The sequence below is a fragment of the Otolemur garnettii genome, unplaced genomic scaffold, assembly GCF_000181295.1.
Source record: "Otolemur garnettii isolate 467f Iridium unplaced genomic scaffold, OtoGar3 scaffold00119, whole genome shotgun sequence".
Lineage (NCBI taxonomy): Eukaryota > Metazoa > Chordata > Mammalia > Primates > Galagidae > Otolemur > Otolemur garnettii.
In genome coordinates, this window is record NW_003852514.1 from 5,567,808 (window position 1) to 5,584,337 (window position 16,530).

Below are 16,530 nucleotides of genomic sequence, written 5' to 3' on the forward strand. Positions count from 1 at the left end.
AAGTGACCTGACAGCCTCAACCTCTCCACTCCAGTTCACCCATTTGCTCCTTCTGCTGAGTAATGGTGGACATGGGGTGATGGGTCCAGTGTCATGTCAGCAATTCTACTCTGGGTGGGGAGGGGACTCCAGGCTGTGCATAGATCCTGCCAAGTTAGCTCAAGGGCAGGTCTGTCACAGTGAAACCTGGTTCAGGGCAAGATGTGCCGGTCACTTGCACAGTCTAGGATAGAGGTAGTAGGCCCAAAACACTTGAGGTCCCACCCCATCCCGGGCCAGGCCTCACCACATGCCCAGATGTCCACAGGCTTGCCATATGCCTCTTTGCGAAGGACCTCAGGAGACAAGTAGCCCGGTGTACCAGCAAATCCTAGTGAGAGGGGCAAGGGGCCATGAGGGGCCACCAGCACCTCCCTGCCCCTCCACCTACCAGTCGACACCCTCTGTCCCAGCCACTCACCAAACCACGCCTGCTGGTCCCCCTGCACCTCGATAGCCAAACCAAAGTCCGCCAGCTTCACTGCAGCCCCTTTGCACTTGCTGGCCAAGAGTAGGTTCTCAGGCTGCGGGGAGGTGATAGGCATGAGGGTGAGTTGTTCACACTGGGGTGTATTACAGGAGGGAATGGGGGAACACAACAGAGGTGACAACAATTTGCAGGAGGTAGGTACACATATCTGACCCTCCTGCCCTGTGGTGTTCACTGGCTAAGTCCACTCTTAGGCCTGTACTCCACAGTGCACCTACCCTGGGGACAGGGACAATAGCCCCTTAGCCAGAGCTCAGATCTCCCTTAACAGGAGTCTGGGGGCCACTCAGGCCAAAACCTTGAGCTCACTCTTACAAGCAAACTCTATGCTTCCCACAGCCTGTACCCCGGGGCTCCACTTGGCAGCAGGGCTGCAGTGGCCCTCCCTCCCCTCCTTGCTCTGTCTCCTCCAAGACAGGATAGGAAAGCTGCTTGCTGAGAGGCCCAGGTACTTCCTGCTGGGATGGTGACCACTAAAGGGCAAAGCACCTCGGCACCTGGGGCAGCCTCAGACCTGCCAGGCACAGTCACCTACCAACGTCTCCCAACTCTGGTGGGCTCCAGCACCCAAGCCCAGGGCTCCACCACCCTGGGCTCCACCACCCAGGTAAGGAAGGCTATTCAGATCCTCCCTTGGGGAGCAGTGAGCACCCTTGCTTAGGCTGGATAGACATGTGTTCCCTATCCTGCAGCAAGGTCAAGGAGGCTGCTGTCCCCTCAACTGGCAACATGAGGCGCTGAGGGCCTAAAGGGCTCCCAAGAGTAGTGCAACTCCTGGGACCAACCTGTGAGGGCCTGATCTATCCCTGCAGCCTCACTACCTGCCAGCTGCTGAGTTCAGTGCCCTACAGAGTTTTCGGCTAACAGCCTTCCTAGTCCTCGGCCAGCAGGGGGCTCCATGGGGACCTCAGGTCCCCTTGACCAGGCTCCCAGGCTGCCCTTCCCTTTATTAAGTGCCATGGGATCCTGGCGCTTCATCCCCTCTGCCAACCACTGCTGGGATCAACACTGTGGCTCCAGCTGCCACTGAGAAGGACAAAACACTGCCACTCAACATGTTTTTAAACACTGGGTGTGAATCTCAGAGATTTTAAAATGTGCAAAAGTGGCCCTTAGAATCAATGAGAACAGCAACCCTCTTGGACAGATTCCTATTCCCCTGAGCTGCAAGCCCCCCACACGGCAGAGGCCCAGAGCTCCCTCAGGGGCTCCAGCCTTGCCCTGCTGAGCTGGTGGGGTTGACACCCTGTGGCTTCTAGGCAGTGCTGGGGGGGGCTCTGTCCCCCAACTCAACCTCTCCATCTCCTCAAGTGGCAGGTTGGGACACAGGCATCCCTGCCTGCTGAGCACAGAGGCTCCTTGATTTTGCCCCTGTGAGTGCGGCAGGGCCTAGCACTCCCTGCACATATGCATGGAGAATCCTGAGTAGAGCAGGGCAGGGCCTGTGGGCTAGGGCACAGCACACAGCAGACTCATGGCAGGTGCCCCTCCTTGGAGGAAACTCACCCGCATTTTGTCCTGAGGAGAGGAAAGAGCATTAGGAGAACCCAAGCCCCAGGAAACACCAGGTGCAAAGGCCTAGGGGCCCCTGGAGGGAGCTAGGAGGCCAGGACCATCCTGCCAGGCCATGCAGTGATGTCCCCACCTACAGCCTCTACCCTGATTCCTTCACAGCCCCCGGGAGGGTATTGATTGCCCTCTGCCCTGCCCGAAGGGGGTGAGAGTAAACCCACCATGATGCCCTTTCCAGTTGGTCTCAATCCAGACAGTGGATTTCTGTCTAGGAGAGGAGGTACATTCTGTCTCCCTCACCAGGAAGAGTGAGACCACAGCAAGAATTCTGTTGGTCTTCAGAATGGGGAGACAGCATTGACCTCTACTCCTATGCCTTGGCCTCAAAGTTAATTAAGGTCAATTGTAGGGTCTGGAAACAAAGTACCCATGTCCCCTCACAGGAGAACCCTGATAGAAGCTCCTGTGGGCTCCTCCTCCCATAAGCCCCTGACTGAGGTCGGTCAGACAAGACAGAGAGCAGGACCACTGGGATATGCAGACTTGAGGGATGGGGCAGGGGCAGGGACCTGTGAAGGGCATAGAAGGTCTTGGATCTGCTCTTGTCCTGATATCATTCCCAGAGCAATTGCAATGATCAGCCCCTTATCAAGGGCTCAAGGAAGGGAGTGGCTCCCATGGGAAGGTTGGTCTTAAATGCCATCAGGGCACAGGCTCAGAGTCACACTCCCCGCCAGGCTGGAGAGAAGCAATGGGCTGAGCCAAGCCTTGGAGAAGGTGGGGCTGAGGGAGGAGAGGAGAGTAAAAGGAAGGAAAAGGAGGGACAGAGGGAGAAGCAAGAGGAAGGGAAGCTTCTGAGAGGTTGTGGCCACCTGTACCCTGGGGGACAACAGACCTTTTGAACAGAGCCTGGAGCAATTTTGCCCAGAGCTAAGCAGTGGGCAGCAGAGACTTGGAGAAAGGGCTGGAGGACTTGGCAGAGCTGGGCAAGGCCTGCTCTCACCATCCTGTTCCCCGAGGCATCAGCCCTTTGTCACGTGTGTCCCCACCTGCCAGGGCCAAGTCTTGGAGGGAGTTCAGAAAGTCAGACTCTGAGTAGACATTTGCTAAAAGGCTGATTTCTTAAGACCTTCTCCTGGAGGCCTGGAGGCTTTGGGAGAGAGGTGTGTGGACACCCCCCACATGAGCACAAGCATGCACATGTACATACCTGCAGTATGCACACACAGCCACATGCACACATGTTCCCCCACATATACATGTGTGCACACACATGTATACCCACATGTACACATACAGGCACACACACACAAATGACCTCTCATGCAGACACATGCATGCATCCCTTCATGTATGCACATATGCGCACACCCACACATACATGTACATGTATGCACACCACAAGCATGTATCCTACATGTGCCTTCTCATACACACAATGTCTCCATACAAGCACACATGTATGTGCACACATATGTGCACACAAGCCTCCGTGCATGTTGCCACATACATGCACACACATATATCCACATATGCACATGCACGGAACCATGTATATACACCTCCCCAGTGTGCTGTGATACTGTGCACTGCCCAACCTCTCACACCTTCTTGTACACTGCATGCAAGTATGGACAACAGACACCTGGCACAGCATGGGGTGGGGACTCACCTTGAGGTCTCTGTGGACGACCCCCATTTGGTGACAATGAAGAACAGCCTCCAGGATCTGCTGGATGCAGTGACTGCGGCAAACAGCAGGTGGGTTAGTGCATGTAGCCCAGGGGTGGGGCTGGGGAAGGGAGCAGCAAGAGGAGGTGCTGGGGGCAGGTGCTGTGTGGCACTGGGGCATCTCCAGCCTGGTGTCCTGGGGGATACAGGGAATCAAGGGGAGAGAAGTGGCTGACTAGGAGGGGCCTATGGGGCTCCTTCTGCGCCCCCTCAGCCAGCAAGCCTGGCTCTGGCTCTGGCTCTGCCTTCCACTCTGGGCCCGCCTCTCTCAGGCCAGGCCCATGGAGGTGACTTTCAGGGAAATAGCTGTCCCCAGGCTCATATTGGCCAAGCTGACCCTCAGCTGCCCACCCTTAGGCCAGGCTGGGCCTATTCCCTGCAAGGCAGGTTATGGTGAGAGGCAGGCAAAAAGGAGGGAAACCGAGGCCGAGACAGGCTGTGGGGATGGGCGGGGTGCCCTGGAGTGTGGTCCTCTCCACTCTGCAGCACTAAGGACATGCGTGTATGAGTGTTAGTTACTGTACATTGGACAAATGTGAATCTGAGCTCCGTGCTGGCTGGTGGTGGCCATGGTGGGTGGCTCACAGCACTGGGGGTGCCTAGCTCAGCTCCTATGGGCCTGAGGGGCTGGGCGGAGGTCCTGTGTGCAAGGGGAGCAATCCTGGCAAGGGGCAGCCCCAAGCATAGAGAGCTTCCCTTTCAACCTTCCTGTAGTCAGGGAGGGCTGAGGATATAAGTCCCAGGGCTCTTCTAGGACAGGACTGGCTAAAAGGAGAAGCCCAAGCTGCCCCTAGGCCACCTCCCTGACACCTATCCTGGAGCACAAAAGATACAGGCCACCACCCCTGCACACTGAGACCCTGTGGATGGTGCCTGCCTCCTCCTAGGTGCCCCCTACTTGGGGACACAGCAGCTACCACAAAGGCTGCCCTGCTGGGCTGGAGACATTTGCCATGGCTGCCTGAAGCCCATCTGTTGGTATCTCAGTCATGACACCCCAGGCAGGGCAGAGGTTACAGTGGGGTGACCGAGGGTCAGCAGGATGGGTGGGTCTTGTTTTCCTGATGGCAAACCATGAGAAGGAATGGGAGTCCAGACCCCTTCCTCATATAGCTCCTGCCCCTCCTGGCCACATCTGGACAGTGTCAGCCACTGCATCAAAAGGTGAATCTGAGTTTCCACTCCAAGGACACCCAGCCCTCAGAATCTAAGGGGAAGATAAATTCCTGAGGTCTGCGGTGTTCTGAAGGAGCTGGGCCCAAACCTGTGGGAGCCTCTTGATGGCTCCCTTCAATGTCACAAAGGACAGGAAGCACAATCCTATCCCCCCTACCCCATGCTCTGAGGTCTCCTGACCCTTAGAGGAAAATTGCTCCCTTTATTTTGCCTGGATTTTCCCTCCAGACTTCCCTTCTACTCTTGCCACTGGATGGGGGCCATGTCCCTGTAGTTAGCCTATAAGGCCACTGTGACAAACATCCACTTTCCATGGAGCCCTCATCTGCATGGGAGTCCCATCTCCATGTGCCTGAGAACCCAGTCCTTAATACTTTGGATAGTACTTAGCCCCTGCTGCTGCCTAGCCTGCTGTACCGACAGCAAGCCAGTGGCGGGGCCTTACTCCAGTGAGTGGACTCATGGGCCAGGGTAGGAATCCAGGGCTGAGGCCATGGGGTCAGACATCCTCCTCTGATACTGCAGAGTGCAGAGGAGCTCAGGGTGACCCTCTCAGGGGCCAACCAGCCCCTTCACGCACTGCTTTGTAGTATTGGTGGCCAGATCCTATGTGGTCACTCTGAGCCCTGGTTTGTCCTGGGAGGGAGAGTAGATCTCGGGCCCCTCCTGCCCCAACCATGGCACCCTTTCCTCCAGCTTCTCCCTGTAGTCTGTCACAGCCCTGCAGACTGGCCTTTCCTCTGCCCTCGGGTGCTCTGCCCATGCAGAGATTTGTGTGGAGCCAGCGGTCATCAATAAGTGCCTCCTCCTTGGACACCACCAACAGGGGCTTGGCCTGTACCGTGCACACCCACAGTCTAATGCTGAGGGTAGGAGTTGGCGCCTTCCTCCTTAAACTTCCTCCAGTTGCAGACTTAATGATAGCATGGCGGGTCCTGGCTGTAGCTCTGGTCATGCCTGTGTCCTCCCTCCTCCTAGCTGTTGTCCCTCCCTAAATCTGTGGTCAGCATGCCCAGTCCTCTTTGGTGTCCCCTGCTGGCAGTGCAGGGCCCCAAACCAATGCCAGAGCCATGTTGATTGCTGAGCCAGCATCTATTCTATACTTCTCTATGGTGTCCACAAGGGTCTCACAGGGACTTGGCACATGGTGCTGAAATCAAGTCCTTCCCCTGCTCAGCCACTGTCATGAGGATTCCAGGCACTGCACACATTTGTGCATGAATGAGGCAGCTCAGCACCAAGAGAACCCTTGCCTGGACTATACTGTTGGCTGAGCCAACAATGCTGCTTGCAGGGGCATGGGACATCTATCCAGCCTAAGAGCAGCCTCTGCCCTCTCCTCACATTGCTCTTGTCCTGGCCTCGAATCTGAGAAAATGGCCCTGGGAGGACTTAGCCCACACACTAGACACAGTCCTGCCTGCCCCCACCCATCAACACCATACCATCTTCTTCAGGCAGGGCCTTTTGTGGTCAGAATTGTTCACAAGCAGCATTCTGGATGTTATTCTCAGTCTGGGCTCTGGTGTCCTCCCCCTGAGGACAGTGAGCATCTTACAGGGTTCCTTTGGCCATCTTTCATCAGCCATATTGCTTTTTTTTTTTTTTGAGACAGAGCCTAAAGCTGTCGCCCTGGGTAGAGCACTGTGGCATCACAGCTCACAGCAACCTCCAACTCCTGGGCTTAAGCAATTCTTCTCAAGTAGCTGGGACTACAGGCACCCACCACAACACCTGGCTATTTTTTGGTTGCAGCTGTCATTGTTTGGCAGGCCCAGGCTGGATTTGAACCCGCCAGCTTGGCACCTTAGCCGCTTGAGCCACAGGCTCCGAGCCAGCCATACTGCTTCTTAAGGTTTCTAAAAAGCAGGTTTTAAATGATTTGAACTCTGCTTCTTCTGTTTAGAAAAAAGACATGGACACTCCTCAGTTTTCCCATAAACTCCAAAATAAAAATCCTGCTTCCTCCAAGGAGGATTATCAGGCTTGTTGGTTAGAAAGAGTTCCAAAAAACAATTTCTGTCTTGTTTCTTGAGTCCTAGGGAACTCAGGCTGTCTGTTCTCCCTCTTCACAGTCTGGCTCCATTTGAGGCCTAAACCCCTAAGAGAGGTAGCAGAGTTTGTAAGAGAAAACTAGGGGTGTGGAGGTAGGGCAGGGAGAAACCCTGGCCCAGAACCCTCATATCATCTGAGCCAGTTCCAAGGGACCCCATACACTCAGCAGTGGCCTCCATATCGGGATTGTCCTGAGCAGAAGTTGGGATGCCTGCCATCAGAGTAAGGCAAGGAGGTAGCTGGTAAAGGCACAGAGGACCCTTCCCTCCCAGCACTCTACACTTTGCTCTGGCAAAGTTTCCTCGGAGCCAAACAGCTGAAGCACCTTCTGAGTTTCTCTGCCTGAGTTCTAGGCAGGGGACCCCATGGCCAGGCCAGCTCTCAGTCCCCTGTCCTACAGCAAAAGGTTGTGGTCCAGGCAGATAGGATACACTGTGTGTGTCCACTGTGGATGTAGACTGAGTAGAGAACAAGTAAGAAAGAAAGAAAGAAACAGCAACAAAGAGAAGTAGAGGCAGCACCTGTGGACTGGGCAGAGTGGCTGAAGCTCTGGAAAGGAAACTGGATGGTGTGATGAATCTGGGGCTGTGGGGGCATGGCATTTGGAGTTGGCTGACTTGTAAGCAGCTACCTCCCGATTGGAGGACAATAGGTAGTGTGGGTCCCCTGTGCATCCTCTTCCTGATATATGATGAACAAAAGGACCCCTAAACCCTACAGAAGGCCAGGAAGAATCCCTAGGAGCAGAGGGGACTCCCAGGGTTGAAGGACACTGAAAAGGAGGTATACATTGAGCATCAGAGAGGGTAGGTCACTGGGGGCCAGGGTGGAGCAGGAGTTGGTAGGGGTGGGGCACAGAAGGGCTATGGGTGGGGGTCATGAGAGGGGCAGGGGCATAGCAGGCCCTGCGGCAGTGCCCAGGGGAGTTCAGTCCAGGTATTGCCTGGGCCCTGGGCCATGGGGTCCTGTCTGTGGCTGGGAGGTTCTGGGGCCTCACATGCCTCACCTATGCCTCTATCAGCCACTCAGGGCACTCAGCCCACCCCAGGGCCCTACCTTGGAGGGGCACGAGGACCTTCTAGTCTACCTGCCCAGCAGGCCACCATCAACATGCCCTGTGCCAACTCCCACTCCAGCATTTCAGGTAAGAAGTGTCTCTGTTCCACTCTCCACTTTACTTGCAAGTAGAATACGAAGAAAAACCTAGCCTCGTTCAAGGGGACAGGATACTCCCAGACTGTTTGTAAAACACATAGTCCTTCCTTGAGGAGCTTAAGAAAAGAATTCAGGGCCCCTGAATGTCTTGAAAATCTGGGGCAAAAAGGAGGGTCCCAAGACCTGTGCCTGTCCCCAGTGGCTGCTGGGGAGGCCACTGCACCAAACTGCACATGCCGCCCACACAAGGACATGGCCTGTTGCAATGGGCAAGGTTGCCTGCTAGTACAGAAGCAAGTCACATCAAGTTATTTTTGCTAATTTTAAAAAATAATATTCATTTTTCTTGATTAGACAAGTAATCCATACTTATTAAAGAACAGTTCTGAAATAGACAAAGAAGATAAAAAGTGTAAAATCATCCATAACTCACTTCCTTCAGGGGCCATTTTTTCTTTTTAAATGCACCTCTCTAGGGCAGAGCAGGTGTGGGCATAGCTGGTTGGCAGACAGAGTGATGCCTTTAGCTGTCCCTGAGGTGAAATTCACTGTTGTGAGTTCTGTCATAGGTCAGGGTGGTATCTGGCCTGGGTCACAACAGGCCACTAATGACTATCCTTGCAGGACAGGAGCCCTGTCACCTCCACAGATGACATCTGCGATGCCTCAATCTGGCCTCCAGCAGCCATGCCACAAATGGTCATCTCTGAGACCACTGTCCCTCTTCATCTTCTTGGTAAAGCTGGCCCTGATGAAGGGTTGCCCTGAGGTTTACAGGAATCCTTGCCCAGATGGAACCTGGGTCTCCACATCTCATCCTCACACTAGGGTGCCTAGAGGCCAGGGCTGAGCCCTGTGAACAGGGCCTTGGGCACATAGAAAAGATGGCCTTTAGTCCCTGTGCTGAGGTTTCACCCAGTTCCATGCCCACTGCCCTGGGGTGTGGCTGAGCAATGATGCAGGCCCCAGGAGGAGAGCCAGTGGCCCCTTTCCCAGCAGGTGCCACCAGGACAAGCTGCCCACTTCCCTTCACTTTATACCCAAGCTGAGTAGGGCCCAAGGTAGCCCTGTGAGGAAATCTTAGAAGGGAAAAGGCATTTGGGAATTGCTTATCTCCATGAGGGAGGTTAGCCAAGGGGCGCCCTTCATGGGCCATGGCAACCTGTGATCACACCATGTCTGCTTCTCCTCTCCACCAGCCATCCCCTCTGCAGCCGGTTATAACCCTAGGGAAAGTGGTATAGGCTGGGGCCACTCCCCCAGTGGGAGCCAAGAACACACAAGCTGCCCTTAGCTCTCAGCAGGGCCAGGTGGGACTGTTGGGAAGACCAACACCCCCACTCAGATGACCTTTGACCTGGGCTGGGGAGAGGACACCGCTGCACAGGAACAGACATGTGTTAGAAGGGACAGGGGTAGGGATGAGGGAGGGACAGGCAAAGGCATAAGGAAAGTGGGGATAGGCCGGAGGGGGTGCTCCATACTCACCTGGCATCAGCCTCGCTATAGTACTCCCTTGCCACAATGTCTTCAAAGAGCTCTCCACCAGTAACCCTGTGGGAAAAGCAAGTAGGGGTCACAGATTCTAGAGATCCCTGTCACTCTGTCTTCTTCATCATTGCCACCACCATCATCATCACCATCATCACTACCACTATCACCACCATCATCATCACTATTACCATCACCACCACTATCATCATCATATCACCATCATCACTGCTACCATCATCTCCACCACCACCACCATCATCATCTCACCATCATCACTGCTACCATCATCTCCACCACCATCATCACCATCATCACCACCATCATCACTGCTACCATGATCACCACCATCATCGTCACCACCATCACTATCACCATCACTACCACCATCACCATCATCACTACCACCCTTCATCACTAACATCATCACTACCACCACCATTACCATCACTATCACCATCACCAACACCAGCATCACAACCTCTATCCTATTACTGTCATAACTTAGGACCATCAGTTACCAAATACTTACTTATATATAATGACTGAACATTTCAGTCCTTACTATTCCATGACATTGGCACTAATTTACTTTGTTTTCAGATGAGAGAATTAATTTCAAAGAGTTAAGTAACTTGCCCAGAGTGGGCAGCAGATAGTTTTAGCCAGGGCTCCACAGTGTTATACCCAGACCTTGTCACTTGAGCTCCAAGTATGAGAAGATCTGGTCTCCCTTCCTCAACCTGCTCCCAAGACAAGAGCTGTGGCCCTCACACAGGAGCAGAAGGGCCAGAAAATATGTTCCCTGGATCTAGTTTCCCTGTCAGGCTGAGGCCTTGAGGCACTCAAAGTATCATCTCCGGGGGGGGGAGATGACAGGCGGGGGGCAGGGTAGGATGGGGTGGGTGTCTTTGTTCATACACCCACCTGCCCTGTGTCCCCCACCCCACCCGCCTGCCAGTGAGTGGCTGTCAGGTCTTATGGTTAATATAGATCCCAAAAGCAGAAGCCACTGTCTAGAAGGCCTCTGGGAACCTGGACAGGGTGCAGACTGCTCAGGGTCCCCTGGGCTAAGCAATGTGGGTATGGAAGAGGTGGTGAGGGCTCAATACAAACCAGGGGAGTGAGGCAGAGTCCTCTCGGGGTCTGCCCAAGCCCCTCACCCAAGTCAGCCCTCCGGGTCTGCTAGAAGACTCCATCTAGCTGCCAGGATCTCCCTCCTGTGTCCCTCTGTGAAGGGAGGCCTGTGAGGCCATAAGGGCACCTTGTTGGTACCCACACCCTCTTCCTCATCTCCTTGTTGCTTGGCCATGCTGCCCTGGGTACTGAGGTTTCTCTATTTGCATTTTGGAGTGTGGAGTGTTAGCCTGGCTTGCTCCAGGCTGAATGCACCCCGGTGGCCCCACTGACCCAACCCTTAGGGTGAGATGAGGAAGGAATGCATGGAAAGCCAAACAGTCCTTGGCTCTCTGGGAGAGCCAAGACCAGACATTAAAGAACTGGGGGTTCCCACTCCTCCTCCCTTTTCCTGTCCTGGCTGGGGGTTGGGGCAGGGGCAGGGGCTCGGCCTCTGTTGTCTGATCGGCTCTAAATACACACCAGCACCCATATCTCTCTCCTCTTGATCCCCATAGGCTGTTACCTCTCTGCAACCAAATAAGCATGGACCACAGGAAAACAAAAGGCTGTCTAGGTGGGGCTTTCATGGGGACATCTGGCCTGGCTCCTGAGCTTGGCCTGTCTGTGTGAGGATGTGTGCACACAGGTACACGTAAACTGGAATGTTACAGTGTACACGCATGTGTGCCTATGTGTGTAGTACATTATGTATACTGGTTTCTATGCACACACACATATACATGTGTATCTTTAACACATGCATACATAAGTCTGTTTATATATTTGTGGTCACGTGTACTTGTTTGTGGTTGCACATGTGTGTACATGTGTATGTGTGTGCCCATGTGTGCACCTGGATTCATATATACTATACTGTGTGCATGTGTGTACATACACATGTGCTACTGTGTGTGTGTGCACATGCTGTGCTTGTGTGCACTTTGTAAATGTGTACCAGCTGTGCGCACACATGTGCATGTGTACGCACATGTCTGTATGTGTGTGTGCCTGTGTATGCACTTGTGTCCACGTATACTGGTTTATCTGTATTAATGTGCTCATGGATACTTATGTGTGTCCTTGTGTACATATATACCAGTTTGTGTACACACACACACACGTGTGCATGTGTCTGTGTGCATCCATGTGCATGGAGCAGGGGGATCAAATTGCAGGTCTTGCCCAGAGCCTGGTGAGGGACTGGCATGCTGCAGCACTGAGTGAATAACTGTCTAGGTCTTAGCACACGTGAGCACAGATCAGGCTCTGCAGACCCTGAATCCAAGCACAAAACAGTGGCAAAAGGCCTCTAGGTCTCAAGTCTGGGCTGTAGCCCTCAGAAGCCCCCTGAGGAGTGCTTTACCTGAGGCTGGGCCCAGTGCTCCAGGCTAAGCAAGCTATAGTTTGGGTCACAGGCACCTGGGCCAAGGCTAGCTTGTAGTCTACAGCTTCAGGGCAGGGAGTTTGTGCCTCCAGCCATGTTGGTTGCTGTGGGGGATTTAGGAACTTCAGGACTGGCCCAGAAAGGGCCATGAGCACATGAATAGGCTTGGAGGCCCCACACCTGCCCCCAGGCTCCTTTTTCCTTAAGCCACAGGGGCTATACGGCTGATTCTAGGCCACAGCCATAGCCCATGTGGGAGTCTCCTTCCTCTGGGAGTGCAGGTGTGTGCGAGACCCTCTATGCCCAGACTCAGTCTTCAAGTCCTGTGACATTTTCAGGCATGAAGAATGGGGATACCTGTCAACTCCCCAGAATCAACAGAGCCCCACATACTGCCAAGGGGCCTCGGGGCCTCCTGAAGGTGCAGGAGCCATAGAGGTTTAGGAGGAGGGCATGCAGAGCTTCTCCCCATACCTGCCTAGCATGTGCTTGGCCAGTAGGAGACATAGCATCTCTCATATGGGAACACACCCATGCACACACACACCATTCTCTCTCCCCTTCTCAGCTCCTGAAACACACCCAACCATCTGTTGGCTACTAGGGGCTCAAGAAAGGACCACCCCTAGCCCAGTGGTCTCTCTGTTTTCTGGGAAAATAGGCTGGTGAAGTTAGGTCTGGGGCACATAGGTACGGCAGAGAGCCTATCAGCTCCCCAGGACCATGGGATAGAGATGTTCTAGGGCACAGTCTCAACCAAACAGTGGGGGCTGTGTCCTGTGTCAGTCTCAGTCACCTGGCTGGCCATTTGATGTGGTGTCTTGTGGGGCACACAGGGCAACCTGAGTGGTGGCCAAGCCCCAGCAGAGATAATCCCAGCCTCTCTTGACAAGAGGACGCCCCCATGGACATAGGGCCCCTGAGTCCTGCATGCACCAGGGCCAGGTCATCTGTCATGTGAGGGAGGAGGAGCTGAGAGGGCAGTGCCCATGCAGGCTCATCCTATTTGTGCTTGGCCTGCATGTTCACAAAGCCACGGGGAGGGCCCAGGGGTAACCATAGCAATAGTACACTGGCCAGGCTTCCCTGGCTGTGTGGCCACCTAGGGGTCACAGGGGCAGGCCAAGACCTACAGGCCCCTTTCCAGCCCAGGGTCCTGGAGCTGCACTGACTTACTGACAGCTAAATATAGCACTGCTTAACAGGAGCTGTCAAGAGTGAGGAGATGAGATCACTGCTTCTAAATCCGGCAGGAAGTGAGAGGCGGCAGCAGCCCCAGACGCCTCCTTGCTTAGCTACCGCACACGCATGCACACTCAGGCACACACCTGCCAACACTCATATGTGCACACACACTTGTGCACATGTATGCACACACGCACACTCTTGGAAACACGATCATGCATGCACATGCCTGTGTAAACTCATTCACCCACATTTCCACAAGGCATACGCACACAGATGCACACCCTGCCTATATGCACACTCTTGCTCTCACATACTCACATACCCACTGTGCACACACACATGCACACATGTGCACGCACTCAGGCTCACACTCACATTCACACACATGCTCATGCCAGCCAGTGGTAGCCCAGCCCAGGCGTGATGAGGGCACCATGGGAAGGAAGATGAATGAAGCCGCTGACTGTTCCTCTGGGGTCCCCCTCCCCCACCCCTGCCACTGCCTCCAGCATGTTCTGTTATGGCAGAGAGGGTCCAGAATGGCACTCCAGTCTCCACGGGACCCAATAAACCTGCTGCAAAGCAAGCAAGGAGAGGCAAGTGAGGCTAGGCGGGTAGGTTGGAGCAAGGTGACCCATAGCTGCAGAGGTGCACTCAGGTGGGGCCAGCCCAGTGCTTAGAACTGTTCCCTGGGGCTAGGGGATCCACCCTGGGCCAATGCTGGGAGTGGGTGAGGGCAAGAGGCTCCAGGTCTGGAACTTACAGATCGAAGACCAGGTAATGGAAGCCCTCCTCGGAGATGCTGTCGTGGAGACGCACTGTGAGGACAGAGAAGCCATGAGGTGCTGGCAGTAGCCCAGGACACACCCCACTGCCCACCTCTGCACCTGTGCAGGCACCTGGCCAGCTGCACAAGCCCCAGGGCAGACCTCAGGACAGGGGTGGAGAGGCCCAGGGTTCAGGCAGGAGGGCAGGGCCTGGGGAGTGCTTCTAGCCCTGCAGGCTGGCTGGCCACTGGGGGCATCTGTGGGCCTCTAGGCAGTACCCTGCCATCCCTTCGCCTCAGCCACCAGTTTGATTGCATGTTTCCTTCTGTCAGAGGGAGACCTGGTCCTCTCGGTCTTGGCCTGGGCCTCAGCTGTTCCCAAACCTCAAGGAGAATAGCAGGAGCAGCTTGCACAACTGCTGCTGGCCAGGGGCTGCTGAGGAGCTTTTCATGGGAGAGAAGCCAGGATAAAATGTGCCCACTGTTTTCCCCAGGTCCTTCTAGAGCTGCCCTTGGCCCTCAGGATCTGTGCCTCAGTTGCATGCTGTCAGCACAGGCAGACAGACAGGGACCCCTGCCTAGAGGTAACCTGCCCAACAGCATCATCCTGAGTTCAGATTCTAGAATGTGTGTGGTCCAGCCGTATGGAGCACCATCTCCCCTCCCCTCCTCATGGCCACCACGTGCACAGCTGCCTGTGATGGTCTGTGTGTTCTAAGCCTTCATCTCACCACAAGCTCTGCCTGGTGTGGGGCAGGAGCCAGTCAGGATGTGATGAATGAACAAACACACAAACATATGGACAGAGGCTCGAGGGGACAGTGAGTGAGTTCCTCTTAAAGCATGCAAACCCAAGGCCTATTTTCCCTTGAGCTAGAGATGTGCCCTGTACTAAGCGGCAGATATTCTTTAGGAATGACTCAGTTTGGACACTGCGCTCCCATGCGCCGACTATGCTCATTGCTAGAATGACGAGGACAGTGACAACCTGCATGCACCAAGCACTCCCTACCCATCATTGCTGCTCTAAGCACTTTGCCTGTGTTAATCCAAGTAACCTTCCCAACCACCCAAGAAGTTATGGATGAGGAAGCTGAAGCACAAAGGTTCAGGTTAAGGTTAAGGTCACAAAGCTCACAAGAGGAAGAGCAGGGCGTGGACTCAGGATGGGGGGCAGTCTGCACCATACCTCCTCAGCCCTTACTACTCTGGTCCTAGGAAGACAGGCCCAGGAGGCCTGGCTCTGCCCTGCCACTAGAAATGAGGCATTGAAAGGGTGAAAAACATCCTTCCTTGACCCACCCCCCAACCCGATTTCCCAGGCCCCTGGCCCTTGGGTACAAATCGCTGACTCAGCTCCAGCCCCTGTGTGACGTCCGCCAGTGCTGTCCTAGTTTCTGACCAGCTGCCAGTGCCCTTCCTCCTCTGGCTCTAGTTTTCCCAGGGGCCCAGCCTCATTGTGTCCGAGTGCCTCTGAGGCCCAGGCCTCCCCCCAAGGATCCCTGGGCTACAGCAGCCCAGGACCAGTGCTCTGTTTCTCTGCTCTAGCCTCTCTCCACTGCACCCACCCACCCCTACCCTCAAAGAGCACGGTGTTCCTTAGCCCAAAGCCTCTGTCAGTTCTCACTCACTGCGGCTGTCCAGGACCCAACACTGACCTTGGCCAAACAGGACCTCCCCCCACCACTAGCTAAGGCACTCCCTGTGATCAATAGTCCTCTTCCCACAAAGCCCGGCTAACTTTTATCCCAAGAGAAAGGGCACTCTCCCACTTGACGTGATTGACACCCTGCTTCCTCTGAACTCCCTAAGATATGGCAGGTCCCCAGGAGTCACCAAGAGCTTCCTTCTAGGACCCTCCACAAAATCCCTGGAGTTAAAGTAAAGCTCACCCCTCCTGACTCCTTTCTAGTGGGGGCCACTGAACAAGTCCAGGTGAGGGCCCAGTAAGTTGGCCACTCTGAGCTGCCCTACCTGGGACGTGCTGCATGGAAATCTTCCCCTGGGAACAGAGAAGGGCTCAGGGGCCATGAAGGGAGAGATCCAGGGTGTCCTGTTCATCCATAAAGCCACCTCACTGCTCCTGCGTGCTACAGGACTGTACTATTGGAGGGTGGGACTGTCCCTGAGCTTAGGCACCTGCCACCCCATGCAGACTGCAAGGTGGCGGTAGGGCAGAGGTATACAAGCTTTCAGCCTCGCTTGGGGGAGTCCCACCTCCTTGCCACCAGGGTCTGCATGGGGCGTGGACGCCTCTTAATAAGTGTTCTTATAAAACACTTTTAATATTTTATAAGCAGTTACCTACTTACATGTACTTTTTACTGGTTTAAAAGAAAACCTAACCACCACATCAGACCCATGATTTCATAGACAGGGCTAAATAAAAAAGTGAATTGGCAGAAATCTATTTGTAAACACAGT

General features: G+C 54.4%; 1 protein-coding gene across 12 annotated transcripts in view; it reads right to left on the reverse strand.

Moving 5' to 3' along the window:
* CAMK2B (calcium/calmodulin dependent protein kinase II beta) overlaps positions 1-16,530 on the reverse strand; it is a 107,051-nt gene that overhangs the window by 27,846 nt on the left and 62,675 nt on the right. For all 12 annotated transcript variants that reach the window (XM_003797575.1, XM_003797570.2, XM_003797571.2 and 9 more), the window contains exons 4-8: positions 14,104-14,158; positions 9,647-9,712; positions 3,714-3,786; positions 461-563; positions 287-370 (exon numbers count right to left, since the gene is read on the reverse strand). In XM_003797575.1, coding sequence (XP_003797623.1) covers positions 287-370; positions 461-563; positions 3,714-3,786; positions 9,647-9,712; positions 14,104-14,158 — 381 coding nt within the window. The remainder of the gene's footprint in view (positions 1-286; positions 371-460; positions 564-3,713; positions 3,787-9,646; positions 9,713-14,103; positions 14,159-16,530) is intronic.